Below are 23,087 nucleotides of genomic sequence, written 5' to 3'. Positions count from 1 at the left end.
TGGGGTAACTGCTGCTCTTTGTTAATCTTTGTAGCTAAAAAAGCTACTAAAGGCACTGAACTTCAATTTTTATGTACTAAAGCACCTTCTAAGGCTGAAGAGTAGAAGACCATAGATTGATGTTTACTTAAGGTACTAATTACACAATCACATATTCATGTAAAACCCTACATATATAAAACCGATTACATGATGTCCCTTTACACCTCAACATCAGTATGCATATACTCCATACTGTTCTTTATACAATTCCTTATGTGCTGGCAGGGAGAATTTGTTCAACAATCAAGGGATTCTTCAGTTGTTTATCATTTCCTTTATTCTCATAACTTAATGTTTGATTCAGTGGTGATATTGAAAGGAGAAATTAGATGCCAGTCTCTCTCAGGGATTAAAGGGTTTATAACGACACATTTTTATTCGCCACTCCTTGCATTTGTTGGCAACAATGCAGTGTAGTTAAGATTGTTAGGAAAGAAAACAAACAAATGAACAGAAGACAGTGAAATGAGGGAAACTGTAAACTTTACCATGTGATAGAAAAAACATGACAAGGGAAACTTGAATTGTACTAGCTAATTTCCTCTATTGTCCTTCATGTTTTTGATCAAATAAAATTTAATCAGTTGTAGGGTTTGCCAGCAATGTGTCAAATTACCAGTGTGGACTTGATTCTTCTTATAAATCATGCAGCTAGTCAAAGATAGATGCTAAAATTAGATGTCCATAGGAAAAAGGACACATCATCAAAAAAAATCACCCTTAACCCTTTACACCCTTACATCAGTATACATATTCTTCATACAGTTCTCCATACATTTCCTAAGGTGCTAACAAGGAGAATTTGCTTAACAATCAAGAGCTTCTTTAGTTGGTGATCATTGCCTTTATTCTCATGACCTTGATGTATGATTCAGGGGGTGATGTTGTTGGGAGAAATTAGATGCTAGTCACTCTTAGGAGTTAAAGGGTTAAGTGGTGGCATGATTGATTTGTAACATTTAGAATGACAGAAGCAGTAAAAACACATTTAACTTTTTCCTATTCACAAGTTGATTAGATTTTGGATGCTACATTCAAACTGGGTGAGATTAAATTTATTTGTATCATGCTTCATTATGGTTTGTTTACATGGAAAAATAATTGTTCTTATTAATAGCTTCACAGATGTTTTGGTTGCCATCACAATGAACATTTATTCAAAGTTTCATTTAACATAGAACGTTTCAAGGACCCTTGTTTTTTCTCTTCAATACCATTTACTATTTCTGGAGCACAATTAAAGGAAGCAGGTTGTTCAAAAAATTATAAATTGTGATTCAGGTAATTATTTGAATAAGTGAGTCATATTTGATGTTTCCACATGTAACAGGATGACCGAGCTGAAGATAGCCTCAAAAAGGAGTGAACTCCATTCTAACAATTAGGTGACTAATTTGGAAACTTGAGCACTTGGTAAATACATAAATAAATGTTCCAAAGTGCTACAAGGATAAAAGAAAACTTTCTTTGGCTGCAGAACTGTTAGAAGCATCGTAATTTAACAACTTTACCTTCAGAACGTCCCACTAAAGTAGGTAAGAGGCGCCAATTGACATACGAAGAAAGTCGATCGACTTCCTACCCTCTGGACGAAAATTTCGCCTCTTACCCCCCATCCCCTCTGGAATTTCCTGGGACTTTGACCCCCCCACCCCTCTGGAATTTCCAATTCCCTCCGTGGTGGGGGTATGGATATTTTCTGGAACTACACAATGGTGATTGTTTACCATATCTATTTCTCTGTACCTTATAAGCCCTCAAAGTTGAAGCAGGTGAGTCAATAACCTGACTTCCTTTGTTTGGAATTGTGTGATTATATAATTTTGCGATGTAAGTTACTACATTGTAACATTTAATATTATTATTTAGATGGCATTAAATACTCTTTCTCAAGCTTTCATTAAAGCATGGTGTTTCTTATCAATGCTCATGCCCAATCTAAACATTCATATACAGAATTGGTCAAAACATATGCCAGTTTAAAGGGCTGGACTCTGGAAAGGCAAGAATCCTCCTTTAATTAGGACTGAAATTAATGGGGGCCTCCTAAATTTTTAATTAATGTTTTTACTTTGACCTGCCTCCTTTCCCATAATGTTTAGGGCACATAGATGAAGAGAACGTTGTTTTTATTTTAACCCATGAAAGTTAAACTAATTGGCGTCCACATAATGCACAAAGCAAGAATATAAATGCCCTAGCCTTATTGGTTAAAAAATAAAAATAAGAGAGTTATGCAGACCATATCTTACATTTAGGCCTCCTCTGGATATTTATTCAAATAATATAGTCAATATCAGTCTCAATCACTCTCACTTTCCACTGAGCTTGTGGAAAGATGATAACCTCAGTATTTCGTTAAATGAAGAAAGGAAAGCATGCCCTCTTACCACAGATAGTTCTTTTGTGCATTATCAGGACAAACCTGGCCCTGGTTGCGCAGAGGTTGGATAGTACTATCCACTGGATAAAACTCTATCCCATGGATAACCCTATGCGTTTTGCTATCACCTATCTGCTGGATAGCAATTTATCCATGGGATAGCGTTATCTGCCCTTTATACAGTTGGACCCTGGTCTAATTTGTACACAAAGGTGATTGTTCCAGGTAGGCTAACCTCAAAAATTAGTCATTAAAATTTCAAGTTCCTGAACCAGTCGTTGTATGAATGTTTGATTAAATTTTACCTCACTAACCTAAACTGAATAAATAGAAACTTTAAATTTATTTGTTATCCTGGTGAGGTGTGCATCAAAATTTCAAGTCATCACAGGCTTGAACTACAGGTTTATAGGAAATCTGCATGTGTGTTTGTTTTCAACATATAAAAGCCAGGATTATGACTACTTTGAATGACTTTACTACCCGCTGTACAGGTACAGGCAGGTGTTGTAAGAAAGTTTGCTTCAATTTTTCATTAGTACACATTTCTTTTTCTGGGAATCTTGATTATCTGGCCTATGCTGAATTCTAATTTTTAAACCAAATGTTATTTTCTTTTGAATATTCTTAGATTCCTAGTATCAGTTAATATTCATGTAATTAAAATAATTACATGAACTCTTGCAGATGTATGGCACATAATTTTTTCCTCTGATCATACTGACATTTTATGATCTGTAAGGATTGGTATTGGCTATAAATGTATGGTCATATAAAAGTTTTGTGCACAGCCTATGCATTAAATTTATGTAATCAAATATTGTAACCTTCTTAAAACTAGTTTATCAGAGATTTAATGGTCTAATAGTTTTTTTGAAGTACAAATCATTAACAACGCAGACATAACAATGGCGCACAGATCGGTGCCTAGCAATTTATACTGCCCGGGGACACCATATCATGCTGTGTTTGATATTTAACGCGTATCATAACCCTGGTAACAAAACCCTAATGCCATGATATTTCCCTTTAGAGCTGTCCCCTCTAGTATATTTCAAGTTATTCTCGTCTGATTATGTAATAAGAAGTATTTAGATCTACTTTTAAACGCAATAAATATGGTGCTATTGCACAAGCGTATGCACTTCTTGTGCTATAAAAGGAAATTTCCTGCTTACCCGTCACCGACAGTAAATCTGATGTAATTTTTCTGAGTGGTCCTGGAGACAAACTTCAGGCATGTCTGGCTATGATAATCTTTGATGGAATCGTTGATGGCTTTCACACCTTGTTGTCCTACGTTTATAAATTGTAAACAAACATACAAAATGACTCAGAAACGAGGTAAGATGTAAGTATTAGAAGTCTTAATTTTCTCTGCGCCAGCCGATTTTATTCCTGTTGGGTGTGATGGTGTTGTAAAACATACGTTGACTCCTTAACTGGAAAAAACGAGAACACTGAAATGAGCGAAACCTCCGTTCATTTTAGAGTTCGCGAAACGCTGAGAGCAACTGTTACACCGGTTTCGCGAAATCAAGCTTTTAGGATTTTAAAATCGTGTTCTTCAAGAAAGCCTTTAATCTGGGTTTCATTTTGAACTATGTCATTTTTAGATGTTCCAGTGGCGGATCCAGGACAGAAAACAGATCATGAATATTTTTACAAACTCTAGTTTAAATATGCTAAGACAAGGAAATTTTAAACACTTTATATCCATTAGCAACTTGCAATCTTGTCGTTGCAAGGATTTTGGAGTAACATAAGGAGTAGAAAAACGACAAGTCTGATCTCCGCCCTTCCCCCAAACCTTCCCCATGGATACACCAGCAATTATGGTGTTTTTAGACCCTTAAATCCAGTAATTACCACAAACTTTTTGTATTGCATCGATTTCTAGAGGTGGGTTGTAATCGCTCTGGGAATACTCACCAATGCTTTTGTCTATGATGTAGGGGACTGTGTTGCTCGGCCACAAGCCATGTGGGTAAGTTATGGCATTGCGGGAATTTGGATCTTGAGTTATAAACCTTAGGGTTTCAGCATCTGAGATGATATCTCCAAGCAGTATATCTGGACCTGTGTATCCTAAAACTGAACAGTGCGGGAAAAATGGTAGATTTTACATTTTGTCCCAAAAAGTAAATTTCGTAAAGGTAGCGTAAGTGCGCGCATTGGTTGCATCATGGGAGAGTTAGGCTCAAGATAGCCCCTGCCTCCCTTTCTTTCAACTTCCTGATCCTTTGTGTCCGATGAATTCGTGTAACTGTCGCTTGATCACTTTTCCTCTGTTTGGTAGATGGTAGGGGGTGGGGAGGGGGGGATGTACGGAGAGGACTGTAAAGTAAGCTAAAAGCAAACTTAACTTCTACTGTTGTTGAAAAACACAAAAAAGACAAGGAAGAAGCAGACAAAGATTGATTAGGAGCCAAAGGCTTAACTCTTAATTTCATTCAAGTGCCTTTCTAACCTCGGGTTGGAAGGGGGTGGGAGGAGGGGTCCAGATAGAGATATTTCGATTCGATACCGAAATTAAGAACAAAGATGTGAGATGTAAGTCAACGGTCAACTTGTGTTGAAAAGTTAGGGTTGATTTTGTTAGTTTCGAAACGCGTAACTTGTATACTTTTCTGTTATGTTTGTTCCGGTCTATTATTTCTTCGTTGGTTAATGATTATTATTTAATAAGTTTTTTTATTTATTATTTAGGCACATGTAACAGACGTTATATTTCATATTTCATCGCTATAAGTTGCTTTCGACACCACCAATTTTGTCTGCTATTCACGTACGATCCGCTATCGGCGATTAATCTACAATCATTAGGAGCTAGACCAAAGTAAGTTTTTTTTATTTCACATTCAAGATATTTTCTTTTTTTTTTTTTCCTTTTGATACGTACATCGATTTATTTCTCGCTTTGAGTTTATAATCGCTTCATTGTTAATTAGTATTACATTTCTCAGGGATATTTTCTAAGTTTAGTTTCTGCTGCATTTTCTTTTAGTTCGAACCACACAAATTCAGCTACAACGTTACCATCAATCATAACTACGCTATCTTCAATCTTTACTTCGCCCTCTTCATCCGTGATTTCACACCGATCTCCTTATTTTCGTTTTTAATTTTGATTACGTACCTCATTTGATTAAACCCTGATTTATATTGTGCGTTCGGATTGTCTTCTCCGCTATCAGTAGTCACCTTTGAATGTTACAGATTTTGATGAATTAATATTTCCCAATCGCATAAATTACGAAATATAATTGCGGGCTACTGAAGTTATTAAGAGTGTATTCCACTCTTGTTTATGAGAAAATTGGAAAATCCCTGGGATAGTATTTGTATCATTTAGTAAGCTGGATGTGAATACGATGAAAGATCTCATTAAAAAAAATTATTAAGCTTTTGGATGCTTAAGGTTATATTCTTTAAATAAAAAAAAATTATTTGGAAAAGAGGTATTAAAATGGCATCAGAAAGATTATTAAGCTATTTTTTGGTCATGTAAGGATGTCAAGAAAGTTCGACTTTCAATGAAGTTCTTTTTATTTTAGAGCATTCTTTACTTATAGCAAAATTTTTATTCATCAAAATCTTGAGATACTGCAAACAAACATAAAACTACAAATGTCTTAAGCAAATAAAGAATGGATGGGTTAGAGTGGTTGACACCTGTCAAACAGTAGCTAGTGGAATAAAACGCTTTGTAAGGTCCTGGGGAAAAAAGAATTATTTCACATCGAAGCAGTTGAGTTAAATATCTCTGGTGTGGTTGATTCAAACGATCTCAAAACATTTATTCGCTCAGTTTTTTGTGCTATTAGTCTATTTTTTAAATTAAAGATTTGACCTTGGAAAAAAAATCCATGTCACTATCAGGGCGGTAATTGTAAATACCATCATGTACACAGAAGATCTGAAGGTTTAATTTTCGTGGAGTCTAAGGGCCTGTTTACATGGAGGTGGGGGAACCCCAGGTGGGTGAGGTAACCCGCCTGTCCATCTATTTTCTTCTTTTATTACACCCATTTTGAAATCACTGGTGGACCCTGTAACCTAATTGGCTCTAATTGATGCGATTTATTCACGAATCACACCCAGGCGGTGTGCGCACTCTGATTACGTTGCATCATGGTCGTAAAATGAAAAATAAGTCATGTATCCTGTCGTGGTCGATTGAACATCTCTGGTAGCAGCAAGATAGCGTGAATAACGAGGAATTTAATGAAAATTCACTGTCTGTTGCAGTTCCTTCGAAAGTTAAAAAGTGTTTGCGGGCCTGTGCGACTCCTGTTATTCCTCCGTGACAAATTCGTTGTTAGGAGGCAATTGAAGACATTCAGAAAGAATCGAAACTGCAGTCTTGCCCGAGAATCTATTCATTTGGCAGCAGTTTCACACACAGCTGATGGCTGTGTGAATAATATCAAATCCGCGAGTTAGTTAACGGGGAATCGTCCCTTGACATGCAAACGCATTCCAAAGAGGCAGCGACCTTCTAATACACGAACTATTTTCCATGTCATACACTTAAAGGGGTGAATACGGGATTCGCGAAAGGAGAAGCCTTACACCTCCTAACAACAAATTCGTCACGCCCAACGTTTATTAAAAAACGTACAGAGTTTCAAATATGCTTAAAGAATATAGAATACCTAAAATAAGGTTTTGATAAACGTATCTTTGGAGTTATATTCTGCAGGAGAGACTGATAGTTAAAAAAAAAATAGCGCGAACACATGAAAATATTACTTTCTGTAACACAATCTCATCCGGCTTTGCCAAACCTCAAGAACATACAGAAGCGGAAATGACACCTTAAAACTAACCCTTAATATCACATCGTAAACGGAAGTCATTAAAGGATATCCTAATAACAGCTAGGCTTTCAGGTTAGAAGACTTACAAGCGCAAGCGAATGGCAGAAGTCGCTCAAACAATCAACACCGTTTAACGATCGACTACCTTTTGCTTTCCGGCTTACCCGGTGTGTCGCCGTGCGCATTGTAGAGTTATTCATTGGTCCATTCATGGCTCAAATTCAACTGTCCTTCATTCAATGATCAAGATAGTAGATTTACTTTACAACACTCGCGATAAGTTAATTTCCTTTTACTCAGGAAAGTATATTTACAACAATATATATATATATATCTATACAAACACAATTGAGTATATAATAGTAACGCTGTGTAACGCAACAATAAGCCTTTTCTCGGCCATAATCGGTCTCAAACACCCGCACTTAAAATGCGAGAAACACATGTACCGTTGGAGAGCGTTTGGTCAGAGCTGTTAGAGAAGGATCAAAGCAGCCATCCAAATCTTTGAAAGGCTCCAAACTACGACGTACATCAAATTTGACCTTCTTGAAATCCGGTCTCAAATTACATACAAAAAAACAGTGATCGCGTTTGTCCTTGAGAACAATAGAATACGCGACAAATACGAACAAAAAGAAACTTTTGCACATTCAGAATAAATCAAATTACATTTACCTATGGTGAAAGGAAAAAGGAACGGCCGAACTTTTACGGAATATTCAGTCAAAATCTGCTGAATTCTGCCGCTTTCACCGCCATATTGAAAATGAAGCTACCACGATGCAACGCAATCGGAGTGCGCACACCGCCTGAATCGCACCATTTTTTACCTTAAATCGCATCTTTTTCCCACCTAACGAGGAGACTACAGCCAATTAGATTTCAGGGCTTGTTTAAAATAACCAATCAAATTTCAGGAAAATGAAAGAAAGAGAGTATCATGTGGCAAATTTTGCAACTTTTGTTTCCAAAACTCTTATCTTCCCCCCCAAAAATGGATGAATTTAATTTCAAACCAGCTCAGTACTACATCAATAAAATATTTGAACTGACCAAATCCTGTATTTGGGCGATTTCAAAATGGATGTAATGAAGTGGTAATTAAACCTCGTATCGTGCAATTTTGGTCTGAAATCATACTTGTGATTTCAAATTGAACTCGCACTGCGCGCTCGATCGATTTTGAAATCACGCGTATGTTTTCAGCCCAAATTGCACTCCACTCAGTTCAATTACCATTATTTATCTTGATCACGTTTACGTGATTGGTTGCCTGGTGGTCTGCCAGGTATAGGGTAACCCTGTCAGCCGGGGTGACAATTTGCCACGTAAATATCTCAAAGTGGGGTAACCCGCTTAGCCGGGGTCAAAAAGCTCAAAAGCGAGACATATATGTTTTAAAACTTTGTACATTTCCTAGCCGTTTCATGGCAGAAATCACCAGAAACCGCAACGGACACACAAGGAGTGTAAAATGTTCACATTTCGGAATATTTAGCGTTGTAAATCGACCATATTTGTTTGCCAAACTATTCTGTATAACGTATTAAGTCAACGGTTCCTCGCAAAACCAAACACCGCGTAACACAACGCGTGACGCTTTCATGAATAGACATATGTGTCCGAGAATTTATCTTTCGTCTTTCTCGAGATGTGAGCTTGGGAAGCCTCTGCTCAAACTCCTTAATTTCCAGCGCAACAACAACCTCAAGAAACCTCACCCCAGAATCCCGGGGTTGTAAGATTGTATGTAAACGCGTTGTATATTTCGACCACGGCTAGACGGGTTACCTCACCTACCTGGGGTCCCCCACCTCCATGTAAACAGGCCTTAAGAGTCTCTCAGAGTCTCAGAGTCTGAAGTCGTTCGTGGTCTGAATTTTGATAAAATGTCGTGAAATCGGTGGTGAAAGTCGAAGCAGGACGAGAATACACGTTTTGGGACAGGAATGATTTGGAACAACTTAGTTAGTGAGCTGAGTCCTATCAAGTGAATAATTGACCTTGTAATAGAAACTTTCCAAGGTCTTTGCGGAACTCTTACAAACCATCACGTACACGGATGACCTGCATTTTTTTCTTTTATGCTGGAGTTTAGGATCGATATTTTGTTACTATCCTGACCTTAGTGATGTAAATGACTTCATGAGGAGAAAGCGCTCGTGGCGATGAAATTAGTGTAATACCTAAACTAGAGTAGGCAGCCATGAGGCTGTTTAAACTACTTAAAAGAGTGAAGTGCTGTAACATATTTTACGGGGTACAAAGGAATGGGCCTAAATTGTGCAGTCATACCTTCATTGATTTTAGCTTCATTGCTGTCTGGAGTGATTTGTCTCAAGTCACCTAGAAAAAAGGAAAATGCATTATGCCATATTTATAATTTCCCTTGTACTTTTTTTTTCTTTTCTGTTCGCTGAATAACTTTACCATCAAAAGAGATCCAGGTGACACTGTTTTTTTTTTTTTTTTCAGTTTTACGTAGAAAACTCGCGCGCGCTCTACTTTTCATTCAACATTTCTCTACAAACCCGCCTCTTAAAAAGCAAGTACGACTCGCTAAGTTTGTGCAGTTGCTAAAGATTTTTCAAACACTAGTTGCCTAAGCTCAACGTACGAGTATAACTGTACTACATAGTTATTACGCAACATCATAAATACATGGAGTTGAGTGAGGAAAGCGATTGCTTATCAGAAAAATTCCCGGTTTTAGATCGACTTAAAAGCGCGGTGAGCAATATTCTTAGTTATCTCTACATATCAATTAGTCTCAAAAGGACATCGTGTTCTTTATTCAAATTCTGTCGAGTTAAAGTTATATAGTACAGATGTGCTCGTGTACTGAGCATGGGTGACCTGTGTTCCGCTAAATTTAATAGCTAATTAAACCGGATACCCGACTAAGCTTGCGTCAAGTGATAAGGTTCTCACCTTGAGTCACAGGTCCGCCATCCTGAGGGGGGGTGGGTACTAGGGTAAACAATATAAACAAAAGGTCAAAGAATGTCTTGTATCCTGTTTTTGAAACAATTGTAAAAGATTGATTGTAACTTCCTTTTCCTTGCATGCGGTCATTCAAGTATCAAAAAGCATGAAGGTGGATAAGCCGAAGCCGAGGTTAGGCTGCTGTTAACATTAAATTTTAACTGTTAAATTTTGGAAAGAAACGCCCAATTCTTCAAGTATTCTTCAAGGCGAAGTGAAAGCCCAAATTAAATCGACTGTCGGGGTCTGGTGAAAGCAAAACTTTGCAGCTTTGTTGGAGATTATTTGCGGCCTTCCTTTGAGGGTTTATAAATTCCAGCGCTTATTTGGAATAATTTCGTTCCAAGTCTCAACATGAACAAGGATCCGTCGACTGTACTGGAAATCTCCTGATTTTTTGACTATTTTTACAGAAATAACAGTTTGCGGTTCCACGTTGCAGTTTAGTGATTTTTGTTGGCTTCTATATATCGTGATCTTTTGGGTCAATTTCTCTCTCATCCAATTATAGACTATAATAAGCAATTGGAATTCTCTTGGGGTAAAAGAAATAGGAATAACATTTTCCGTATTCCCGGTGGTAACTCCTCATACATAAGCTTTATGAATAAGCGCAGCATGAAAAGTATGGTTTTTGCACACTCTTGGTTTGTATATGAGCTTAGATTTTAACCTCTTGGCTCTTAAATCTAAGAAGAAAATTCCTCAGCATTGCAGTCTTTAATGGGATATATTGTTTCGCAGATGCCATTTTCATTTTCTTTACACAAGCGAATTACATTATTTTTGCGAAAAGAACCTATTTCGTTCGAGGTAGCTAACGGGTTTCTAGACTCGCGGCATGCAGCATACCCCATCACGAGAATCTAGAAGCACTCCCGCCTTTTGCAGTCTGTCTTCAGAACAAAAAATTACGCTGTTTACATAGAAATGACTCCCTTACCTGGTAGTATGAGCACATTTCCTCCGGTACTCGCGGTCAAAATAGATAAAACGAATAGAAGCCCTCCAAAAGTGAGGATTTGAACTTGAAAATTACCACCGAGGTTCATTTCGAACAGCAATCAAAATGAAAATATCCAGGTGGACGTGAGGTTTTATACTGCTGGCTAAACTAAGCGGACATCATGTTGGGCGACCTTTTCATTTGAGAGGAACCGCATTACTTTTAAGATACGCACTTCCGTTTCCGTTAGCTGATCTCAAGGGGCGGTGAAAGCTACAGACCATGTCTTTAGAAAACGTCTGTAACATAATCGGGGAAAGATTTGTTTTAACTACCCACCGATTGAAGAAGTTCCTCCATTTTTCAGATAATAGTCAAAGCAATTTGTGTACACCGTTATTTTTGTTTTTTTGAATGCACACCATGGAAGTGAGTTAGAGAAGGTGGGGATTATCCTCCTAAAAAACACTCAATCGTAATCTGAAATAAAAAATAATTCTAGGAACCGTTTTAAACGTTTTATAAGCATATGAATTGCTCTTGAAGGGGTCAATTTTTTGGCCCAATAAGCAAAGGAGGGGTCCCAACGATGTCACGTCACCTTGTCAAGAAATGAAACTTGTAACATGCTATCAAACCACTTATCCTCCAAGGTACTCTTAACTTTATTCACAGAGAAAAAAGTCGAAGGAAAAAAAATTATCTATCTCCACCATCAAAACTAATCTCTCTCCTTTGTAATATCGCTGTCATCTCACTGATGTTTGTCTTTCTCTGCAACTACCGCTTACTTGTTTCGTTCGTCAAAGACAATTTTGATATAACCATCCAGGAGATCAAAAGGGGAAATCTCCTTAAGATCTCTTGTAACCACTGATAAAATGCAGTGGCTTTAAAAAATTCAGAATCTTATTAGATTCTTTTTGTAATGATGCCTTTAACCCTGTGACTCCCAGTAGTGGTTGACATGTTGAGTCTCCCAACAATATCAATACATTATCCAGTAAACAGGTAATGAGAATACTCAAAGTTATCAGGGAGAATGGTTGTTATATTGTTATTGTCATATTGATCTAACTCCAAATTCTCGTCACTAATTTACAAAGAAATGTGTTGCAGATAGAGACAAAAGTGAACAATCAGATCTTACGAGTTAAAGGGTGAAATCTTTTATATTTTTCATGTTCTTGAATATGCATCCTGTTACGGGCTGAGAGGGGGAAATGGCACGCACTGGGGGACAGGGAGCGGGGGGGGGGAGGGAGGGGAGGTTGGGTTGGGTTTTCCCTTAATTGGATTAAATGGTTATTAGCCGCCAAAAAGGACAAGATATTCGGAGTCTACAGGGTAAAAAATTGCACGAAAATTTTATTATGACACAACCAAAATCCTCTGCCACCCTCCGATGAATAATGACCAGTCTCAGTCCCTGGTCAGATGCTTACACTTTACATTTATTTCAAATCGCATTCCTATTAAAATTTTAACGGTATAACATGTTAAGTGAAACCTAGAGCACATTACCTGGTGAAACTTTGTGGCTTAAACTTCACAATTAATTAAGTCAGACATAAAAAAATTCATCTCCAATGGATCACATGAAGTCTGTCACCATGGTATCCCATGCAGTTGAACTTTTTGCCAAATATGCACGTTAATGATCGATAGATATATAACTTTATTTATACATAGTAAAATCCCTCAGCTTAATCTAGGAGTAAAAGATACCTAATTATGCCCAGCTAAGTTAACTAATAATTAATATAGTATTATAAAATTAAAAACCTATCCGGTATCATTAAAGCTATTTTCCTAGGATGCCCCGTCTCATTCAAAAGCTATAATGACGCACTTATAAATTTGCCTACAGAAACTGTTAAATAAAAACTTATCAGAGAGTTATTTACATCAATTACTGGAACCTTTAGGTTACAAATACCTCTCTACGGTTGTATGCAGATGACACTACTGAATAGGGATCGGACGCTTCCCCTCCAGTTTTAGATTATATTGTAACTCTGATCTACATATATTATCAACATGGCTTCGGCAAAACTATCGACAGATCAATGCATCTAAGACACAGGCAATGACTATAGGTCCAGTACCATATCGCTATAACTTCAGTGTAGATAACAATGAAGTGAACGCTAATGATACACTTAAAATCCTTGGTGTTACTTTAGATCGTAAGCTCAATTTTGTCGCTCATGTGTCCCCACAAGTAAAAAGGCGTGTGCCAAAGCCTCTGCGTTACGGGAGATTTGCAGATTTATTCCTTTAGACGTAATGTGCCGCCTTTATAAAGCATATATTTTGCCTCATTTAGAATATTGTTGTCCGCTATTACTTGGAGTTGGAAGAGGTCAAGGAAACTTTTTTGGCAAGATCAGCTTCTTACATAAAGAGCAAATTATGAAGTATTTGTCGGACCATCAGGCTCATTCCCAGTAAAAAAGTCCGACAGCAACACGTTAAGTCGCCGTCCAATTGTCAATTTCAGGCTTTTGAGCATTCATACTTTAAAAGCCTGACACCTATGATAACCGCTAAACTGGGGACATCGGGTCAAACGTCAGGCATGCATGAGGGGATCAACGGTGGTATTGGACATGGATGATTAATTCTTCTCGGCCGCGCGCCAATGTCTTACGCAAAATGTCAAACAAAAACATAACAAACAATCGCTGTCTTAAAAAAATGAGCGTAGGAAATTAAAATGTTCATATAAATTGTAAAAGGAAACAAAAGTAGCTGAAAAAGAAAACTCAATTTTTAAACACAAGCCTTTTTCTAGTACGGGTACACTGTTAATTTACCTTTCTGTTTTGACCTTTACCAAAACAGATCATATACTTTTAACCCTTTACTTCCCATGAGTGACCAAGAGAGAATTTCTCCTTAAAATATCAATACAATATCAAGCATAGAAGTGATGAGAATGAAGTAAAATATCAATTATGGAATTATTAGTTGATCCAATACCAAATTCTCCAAATTGACATCGTAAGAATTGTATGCCAGACAGTTAAGAGAATTACTAATGATGTCTTGGGAGTTAAAGGGTTAAAACACTATAACTTACTGGTTTGTACTTTTTTTGCAACTTGTATAAGACAACTTGGTTCTGAAACCTTGAAACTCACAGCACTAAGTCATTTCAACGTGCACAGACACAGACATGCGCAAACGCTGTGTTTTCCTAGGGTCACAGTGTTCTGTCCGTGACTACTAAACTATTAATTGACTCTTCCCTCTTCTCCAAGCCATAATCGGTGATTTTTCACCCATATTGCGTTCTCAACACAAGGCTTTGGTTCATAAAAATATTGGCCGTTTAGCTTCCTATAGTCAAACGTGTCGTATTCACAATACGAGGAAAACTTAGAGATGGGGGGCACAGTTTTAGCGCCGTCCTCGCTCGTCTTGGCCAGTTGTAGCATGCGCGACGAAAAAGCTTGATGAACTCCCATGTACGTTACACACACGTTTCTCGCCCGCCAGTCAAATTCCCTCACGTGATTCAGACGAACGTCATGGAAAAGTAACCGACCTGATATATTGTTGAGCCACATGCCGATCTGCTGGTCAGCGTGCGGATGACACAACATGGTACGCGCATCTTGATTCAAGAATTTGTCAATGATGTCTCGCGAAAACATCATCCATGACTCGTCAATCCATGTCATGTTTACTTCACAGTGAAAATTTCCCCAACAGAGATTATGCTTAGGGCGCCAAGGTAACTCATTCAAAAGCTTCTTAAGACACACAAAGTAGTCATCGTCCGTGCGAAGAAAATATTGAAAGTCGTAATTGGCCGCGGCCCATTTGGCGTGATACAAGAAGCGAATTCCAAACTCTATCCCCCCCAGAAGCGGTTGGAACTCAATGTCTCCGTAACGGGATGTTTCGTTTAAGAGATTTTTCTGGATCTTCTTGTTGACGACTTGTCCGTCTGTAAAAAAGTGACAAGCTACCTGCGCAGGCAGTTATAATCTTTAGTATTGTATGGCCAGGAGAAAATGATTGGACATAGAAGGAGGCTGTAGGTCCAGGCCTTATCTGCAATTAACTTTCTAATAATTGGTGAAGGAAGGATGTATTTTGAAGATTGAACTCCATCACGAAAATTCAAAGGTGTGGAAATGTGGGAAAACTAAAGAAAATGGTGAAAAAGAACAAAAAATTGGCAACAAAACTACGAAAATGAAATAAAATTTTAATCTTCGTCGCAGAGTTCGATGCTGCACATAAGTTAAAGAAAGGCATTGTGGGTATGTTAATTTTTTGGGCTGACAACTGACCGGGCGCATATCTTGAACCAGTGCGCTCGAGAGCGAGTCTAAGATACTAACTCATTAGAAGGCTATAGTGCTTTATAATAAGCAAAGATTGCTGAAACATAACGTCACATTATATACAAACATTATGCCAGCATTAGGCTCGGAACCCTGACTATAGCAATAAATCAAAAGTTATGCCGGCATAATTTATCTGACCCGAACCATGAGAAACAGAACTAACCTCTTTCACACTGCAGTACTTCCACCAAGTCTGTCGTATGGCGTTCCTTCGTTCCCAGCGCAAAGGCGCTGTCGACACAATTATCACAAGGAGAACTCTAGGCTTCTTTTCCCCTAGGTCTTGGATTTGACTAATAGGAAGCCCGACCGTGACTTTAGAAATTGGCCAGACTATTTTACCTTGAATCTCTCGGACATTGATACGGAAAGGAAGGAGATCCGGTGGATCGGGCATAACAGGTTCTACCGAAGGATTCAGGTTTATAAACAGTAGGAGCACTCCTATTAGCAGGACAACAAGTTGGAAGAGTTTATATCTTCGAGAAATGCCCATAACAATAGTGAAGTTTGGTGGAGGACGCTGTTCAGTGTCACCGTCTCAGAATTTCTGAAAGAAAGTGGCCTTTAAAATATGTTTAAGGTACAAACAGTTTACCATTAGTTCCCTAAGCTTCTCTTTCTTCGTATTTAGGGATTTTCATTGTCAATTTACCCTTTTCCCCTTCTTTTTGTTACTTCCTCTCTTTGAACAATTACAACCTTTGAATAATTGTAAACGAGAGAAAAAAATGGAGAAGGGCATAATCAAGAGCCAATTAGATCCCCTTCACATTAAGTTACATTTTTTTTATACAATAAACAACGGCGATATAAATATGAGAGAGTGAAAAAGGAATCACACTTTTAATCATAACGATTACAATTTCCTCGATTGTGATTGGTCTAAAAAACCCCTATTTTCCACTTATTCACTTACCAAGTTGTTATCGGAAAGTTCAGTAAGCCAATCACATTCAGTTGTAGTTTAAATCAACCATTATAAAATAATTCAAATGGTGCGCGCGCTCTGATTGGCCATAAAACCATTTTACATGAGCGTATGTAAACACGGTTTTCGTTTCTCTTTCATTAGTTATTTTATAAAAGAAATGTAAAATGGTTTCCGTGTTTACATACCCTGATGTAAACACGCAGGAGGTTGGGAGAACACTCGATAAGCTGGAAACCACTCTGCTTCGCGTCGTGGTTTCCCACGCTTATCTCGTGTTCTCCCAACCTCCCGCGTGTTTACATCAGGCTATGTAAACACGGAAACCATTTTACATTTCTTCAATCACATTCATTTTGATTACCGTCAATTTCAGAGCGGTATTTTTAACAATTTACGCCTCCCTTGTCAGTCATGTGATGTAAATTTTCCCTTTCTCTCTTTACTTAGCTATTCTACCTTTTTGGAAGTTGTAATTTTTCTGATTAATCGGTAATAAGACTTCGTGTCGTCCAATTCGGTCTGTAATCATACTAGTGATAAACAAATCGTGTTCCCGCTGCGCGCGGTCGTCCAATCTTGTTATTACTCGTATGATAACAGACCAAATTGGACTCCACTCAGTCCTATCTCCATTACAAACAACAGATACACAAATAGTACATGGTCAAAGGAAGACATCAATTAATACTGAGAAAACTAATACATGAAAATTTCTCTTTTAAATAGTTTTTTAGTGGGCTTCTCCCGTACAGATATAGAAATATCATTTCAATGGTAGCGTTCAGTAACTGTTGGACAGACACTTCACTCTTTCACTATCAAGATATCTTTAGTCATTCTCCTTACTATCTATTATACAAATCTTATGATGTTACCTCAGAGAATTTGGTACTGGATCAATCAATAATACTTAAATTGATTTTTTCATTTATTCGAATCGCTTGTCTGCTTGAGATTGTATTTGTATTGTAAGGAAAAAAATATGTCTTGGTCATCGGACTTAAAGGGTTAATAGAACATAACAAAAATAGATATTTTACAATTTACAAAAGCATGGCAGAATAAATGGTGCTATACAGTAACACATAGCTACACCAAGATGATCACAATACTACAGGTAATATATTGAATACAATGATGATAAAAAATTAAGGATAATAATAATAATAATAATAATAATAATAATAATAATAAACTAAAAGAATCACTACGGATACCATGGGTTCGAGAAACAACGTCATAGCCAAAAAAAAGGAAAAAAACTAACCGCGCACAAAATTGAAAAGTTGTTTTTAATTTCGTTCTGACATAGGTCTCTTTATTGGTCGCATGATTCCCCTCGTTTGCAGTTAATGGGCAGCCAATTTTCTTCATACCCCCTGTTATACTCTGTTGGCAACGACTGGTCCACCACCTACCGCTCCCCTTGAAAACCACGTGATTCCTCCCCCTCCCCCCTCCCCCTCCCCCTCCCCCCCTCCCCCCTCCCCCTCCCCCCTCCCCCCTCCCCCTCCCCCCCTCCCCCCTCCCCCTCCCCCCCTCCCCCCTCCCCCTCCCCCCCTCCCCCCTCCCCCCCCCCAAAAAAAAAAAAAAATCTTCCAAACCACCTAGGCGATTAAAATAGCTGGTTCCTTAGTAATCTTTTTTTTTTGTTTTGATGCTATTCGTCATTCTGTGTCGTAAATTGATTTTACTTTGACAGAGAATATGTTTAATGATGGATCTTAGTCATTCAATTTGTATTTCAAAATAAAGAATTTTGCCATGAGCATCAAATAACTTAAAACAACATTGTCTTCACCTTCGTTAAACCCATCAAATAAGTCGATAAAATTTCTAAACTTGCTCTCATCACGCGATATCGTCGCTCAGTTGGCAGTAGCGCCCATCGAGAATCTAGGAGACATGGGTTCGAATTCCGTCGAAGTAATTTTTTTTGGCTTTTTTTCTGCAACTGATTGAATTGGACCTCATCTTCGAGGATTATTGCTTTACTAGATAGCTAACTAAGTATGGATTTTTACAGAAACATTTTGTTTGTTTTTCCAAAAGAAAAATGCTTGCCAGCGACTTTTGTTGACTTACAAAAGAAAAGTAACTCTTCGAGGGATTCGAATTCCGTTTTACAAATATTGCATCAGGGTGAATCGATGTTACTGAGATATGTCAAGTTTATATTGAAATTCCCAAAGTTTTGTTTCTATTGTGACAGCAAAAGGCAAGGAGGAGATCCTTTTCCATTCCATTGCTGGGTGGGGTTTGCGTTTTCAACGTGCCTGTTCAACCTTGAAATATGTCACTGCCCTTTTCAGGCAAATTTTGACCGACGCTGAGCGAAAAACAATGGATATTTCCGTTGCGGTAAATTGTACGAAAAAAAGGTTGAAAACGGTTGAATTAATTACTACTCAATGCCGTCAAAACAAACTTTTTTTTTCTTTTGAGACGGCGCAAACTTGAATACTGATCAAATCTGCTTTGAAATATGTCATTGCCATTTCTTGTAGTCTGTTGAATTTTTATCGAAGCGAAGGTAAATAGTAGTGCATATTCACGAAACAATTCACGACTCACCTGTCTTTCAATTAAACGTAAACTGCTTGTGGAATTGGTTTTTTAACCTACATCAGAGATTCTGCCCTAATTGAGGCAGGTTTATTCAAACTTAATCTTCATGAACCTGTTTCTTGCTAAATGCTTTCATTTGAATTGAGAACAACTAGATTCAACTTAGAAAGTGCGTGCTGGTAACCCGTTGGCCGGTTCTGTTAATAACAGGTTGTACCGTTCCGCTGATTTGGTCTTTCGAAAGGAGACAAGAGAGAGGTTCTCAATGCCATAAAACAGCCAAAAAATTTAGCCGTTACGCGAAAAAATTGACAGATTTGAACCGATAGTCGTATAAAAAAAGTTAGCCGTTGAAAAAAAATTATGTTGACAACAATGGAATGATATCAACTTTAGCCGTAAAATGACCAGAATTTTAACCGTCAGCCGTAACTGCCATCACCCTATCGAGACCCTCAAGCTAAGAGAACTAAGCTATTCAGACAACTTTTCATTTTTTTCAGACAACTTTTCATTTTTGTCGACCCGCATCCGACCTGCTGGTCGATTAGTACCCGTCCATACATTCAGTGACGATCAAAACCAAGAAAATCTGATTAAATATCCCACGCACGAGCGCGAGAACAGATGTCGATGGTTGCGAACGAGTCAAGCGTGTAAGATACAAGAAAATTCCGTTGTTTGACTAGCACTATGTACAAGGTAAGTGTCAGGTATTTTTTTATAGGACAGCGTTCGCGTATGACAGGTTATCAAGGTAAATATTACTGAGAAAACTTTATTTCAGTTTCAATTCCGAAACTTACATCCTTTTATTAAGAAGGTTTTTCAAAACAAGTCTTTATTCTTTGAATAACTTTAGAATAGTGACTGTTATAACATAGCGCGCGTGCTTGCCCTGTGTCGGCTTCACGAACCGACATTTCATCAACGTGTGGAGGAACACAGGCGATCAACAATCAAACAAATAATACTGCTTTCACCATAGCCCCACCCCTGCTCTCCAAAATTAACACCCCGGGCAAAGTGGGGCATTTAACTAGGTCTTCCTTTTCAATGAACTGGCAAATTTTCTACTCTGTGGGGAAATTTCTTTAGTAGAAACCTCTCTTTTGCAACTAAAGCAACTTCAAAATTCACAAACGCTCAACATTGACAAAAATCTATCTTCTCCAGCAGTTCCAGCAGTTCTGCTCTCAAATTGAACTTTTTCGAATATCAGAAGCCATGATGCTGTCTTTTCTATTGCAGTCAGATGATGAACTTTAATCTTGATCATTTAAGAAATTATTTCAGGTATTCCCCATGACACTTTTTTAAAAAACCAAGAGGAGGTATGTGCTGATGTTGTTGTAGAGCTTTGATTTGTTGCTCATCTCCAGAGGACGTTTAGCATAGAAACGAAAAATAAATTTATGGTTATGGAGTGACTATTACATTGCAGCCCAAAGAAGTCTCAAGTGTTGTGACAAATGTGGGACGATATATGACAGTTTAGGCTTATAACTATTTTTATAGGACTATTGGTTCAAATCTGTCCATTTTTACGCCTGCGGCTCCTTGTGTTATAGAAACCCTCCCACGATGCGTCGAATGGAGCCGCAGGCGTAAAAATGGACTTCCTAAAATGGTCTTCCTAACACACGTGATTTGACCTCTTAGTAACGTACCCCTTAAGTCGTATAACTTTTTTTTATACGACTATCGGTTCAAATCTGTCCATTTTTACGCCTGACGGCTAAATTGTTTGGCTGTTTTATGGCATTGAGAACCTCTCTCTTGTCTCCTTCCGACGCATCATGGGAGGGTTTCTATAACACCGTCTTCCCAACACACGTGATTTGACCTCCTAGGAATATTGGTGCATCTAACTCACATGTTTTTGCACAGAAAATTTAATCGGAGAAGAACTTGACGGATTATAATTTGTTACAAATATCGATCGCATGAGAAGCTAAACCTAAGGCGTTTGGTGAAGAATCGCATAAAAAGCTTCATCGAAAAAAATTTATGACATGAGATTGGATGTTGAGATAATCAACATGAACCTTGTCTGCGTTGTTTCAAGAAGGAGGCGAATACAAAAGCATGTATTGTGACTTAACGAGATGTAAATAAAGAGCCCTATTTTCTGTTTTTTTGTTAACCAAAGATATGTTTCAAAACTAAGACATAACGAATGGTTTCATGGTAATTTGACACTGATCATGCGCCATCGCCAAGAATTTAAAATGGATTGTGCATATTATATCATACATTCAATGTCTGCTCGCGAGGGTAAAAGTAGCTTTGTTCTCCAAAGAGTCTCACTGTTTTTCGAGACGAAATTACGCGAAACTGTGAAAATCGAGGGAACCAAATCTAACTGTTTACCTTGCAAGCAAACATAAGCGTTTTGTTATACATCCAAAGCACGGAAATGATAAACAGACAAACGAAAGCGTTTGCAACACTACAATATTTGGAACCTTATTTGGAACACCGAGGAAGAAGTCGATTACAAAAATGAACCTATATCTCTAGCTATAACTATCTAGGCAGTCAGGACAGCAACACCGAGGAAGAAGTCGATTACAAAAATGAACTTATATCTATGGCTATAATTTCGCAAATGGTAGAATGTACTAATTTTCTCTTACGGCACTATAACTCGACTTCCGCACAAAATTTGTGATCGGTGCGGTGTTGAATCCCAATTGGAAACTTTCTCTTCTCAGACAAAGCAAATTTCCAGAGTTTTAAAACGCACGAACCGAGCTATCGTTCTGCGCGTTAAACAATTTGCTTTGCCATCGTGGTTTGCTTTGAGTCCACATAACATCTTGTAAACACTGCAAATTTACCTTTAAAAATCGTATTTTCGGTGTCCTGATGCCCACTAGTCAATGTCGTCTCTCAATAAAGTAGGAAGCGCTCTTTTTAAACCTCAGGTCACTTTGTTGTGTTTTCAAGAATAGTCAAAGTCTTTGGAATCGCCAAGAAGTGCATGGAAGAAAGCGATCACACCCGTGTCATTCTGCTCACATGTCATGCCAATCCGGGACATTAATCGCTTTCGAATGTCGTTCGGGATCCAATCGAGCGGGATACATTTTAATTTATGCAGAGTCATGCAATCAGCAAATAACAATCGTCTTTATAGTATGGGAAACCGCGGGTGTATAATAATGCTATCTAACATAAAATATTCATCTTTCTACGAGGTTTTATTTGGTTACATGCGGTGTTTATTCTGTGTTTTGTGTTTCTGTTTGACTGTGCTCGCCACAATTGACTAGATCTGAAACAGTGAAAATTGTTAATATTCATGCGCAAAGAAAACAACCAATACGCACATGCTATTAATAAGACATCAATAAGTAAAACTGTGATTTATGAGAACGCTGCGAGGGAAAAGGCACGTGTTTTTGGTAAGATTTCTATTTCCGTTTTTCAGTCTTCAGTGAAGTTTAGTGCAGCGGGTTATATAACGACTAGAAAACTTTAACTTTCTTCATAACCCCCTAAGGAAAGAAATAATTCATTATTACTTGGTGTAAAGGTCGAGACCATGAAAGATCGTTCATGGGCCCTTTACTGTTTATTTTGTAATTTACGCCATGGAAGTTTGACATTATCTTTCTAATTTATCTTCATTTTTGTAGATCAAGAAAAGGAATACCTGAAATATGAGTTTTACTGCTCCTTCCATTCATCTCAAGTTTCTAAAAGGCATATTATCAAACATCTGTACCATAACGTCATTAATTATGCTTCCAGTCAGTTTTGTATTTTGATGGACGTCCCTTCAGGGCAAGTATTATGCACGTACCACCCGCCTTTAATAGGACATTCTAGTTTTAAAAACAAAGGGAAAACACTTAAATTAGATCTCTTAAAAATGTATCGAACAATAAAAGCTCAAGTAAGGCTTTACGCCCAGGAAGGAATGAAGGAGGTGAAGGCGAATTAACTTCTTGGGCTGCATAAGGGAGATTATAAGAGAAGTATGGCAAGAAGTATTGAAAGGTCCGTACTGCCCTGCTCACGCAATCCCATG

The 23,087-nt window shown here is 37.9% G+C and overlaps 2 protein-coding genes across 10 annotated transcripts in view; both read right to left on the bottom strand.

Annotated features, from left to right (window-relative positions):
* LOC149047895 (MAM and LDL-receptor class A domain-containing protein 1-like) overlaps nt 1-11,400 on the bottom strand; it is a 38,988-nt gene extending 27,588 nt beyond the window's left edge. For all 7 annotated transcript variants that reach the window (XM_089201147.1, XM_089201148.1, XM_089201149.1 and 4 more), the window contains exons 1-5: nt 11,180-11,400; nt 10,183-10,221; nt 9,547-9,597; nt 4,358-4,519; nt 3,604-3,721 (exon numbers count right to left, since the gene is read on the bottom strand). In XM_089201147.1, the coding sequence (XP_089057273.1) occupies nt 3,604-3,721; nt 4,358-4,519; nt 9,547-9,597; nt 10,183-10,221; nt 11,180-11,288 (479 nt within the window). In that variant the 5' untranslated portion in view covers nt 11,289-11,400. The remainder of the gene's footprint in view (nt 1-3,603; nt 3,722-4,357; nt 4,520-9,546; nt 9,598-10,182; nt 10,222-11,179) is intronic.
* Nucleotides 11,401-12,524: 1,124 nt separating this feature from the next.
* On the bottom strand, nt 12,525-22,116 carry LOC113679480 (beta-1,3-galactosyltransferase 6-like). 3 transcript variants are annotated; one of them, XM_089201172.1, is made up of 3 exons: nt 21,892-22,116; nt 15,710-16,096; nt 12,525-15,162 (listed from the first exon to the last, which is right to left on the bottom strand). In XM_089201172.1, the coding sequence occupies exons 2-3, from the start codon at nt 16,040-16,042 to the stop codon at nt 14,422-14,424; spliced, it is 1,074 nt and encodes a 357-aa protein (XP_089057298.1). In that variant the 5' UTR covers nt 16,043-16,096; nt 21,892-22,116; the 3' UTR covers nt 12,525-14,421. The 3 variants fall into 3 exon arrangements, with proteins under 3 accessions (XP_089057298.1, XP_089057300.1, XP_089057299.1); XM_089201174.1 differs by lacking the exon at nt 21,892-22,116 and adding an exon at nt 19,055-19,217 and having other exon boundaries at nt 12,818-15,162; XM_089201173.1 differs by lacking the exon at nt 21,892-22,116 and adding an exon at nt 17,356-17,452 and having other exon boundaries at nt 12,818-15,162.
* Between the last annotated feature and the right edge of the window lie 971 nt (nt 22,117-23,087).

This window comes from Pocillopora damicornis, chromosome 3 (assembly GCF_964200805.1).
Source record: "Pocillopora damicornis chromosome 3, jaPocDami1.2, whole genome shotgun sequence".
Classification (NCBI taxonomy): Eukaryota; Metazoa; Cnidaria; class Anthozoa; order Scleractinia; family Pocilloporidae; genus Pocillopora; species Pocillopora damicornis.
The sequence above is the reverse complement of the archived record's forward strand: the minus strand, read 5'-3'. Positions and strand labels throughout refer to the sequence as shown.

Coding starts and splice junctions, on each gene's coding strand:
- LOC113679480 (XM_089201172.1), bottom strand. CDS start 16,042: ATGGGCATTTCTCGAAGATATAAACTCTTCCAACTTGTTGTCCTGCTA. Junction 15,163..15,709: donor AGTACTGCAGTGTGAAAGAG/GTTAGTTCTGTT, acceptor CTGCCTGCGCAG/GTAGCTTGTCACTTTTTTAC.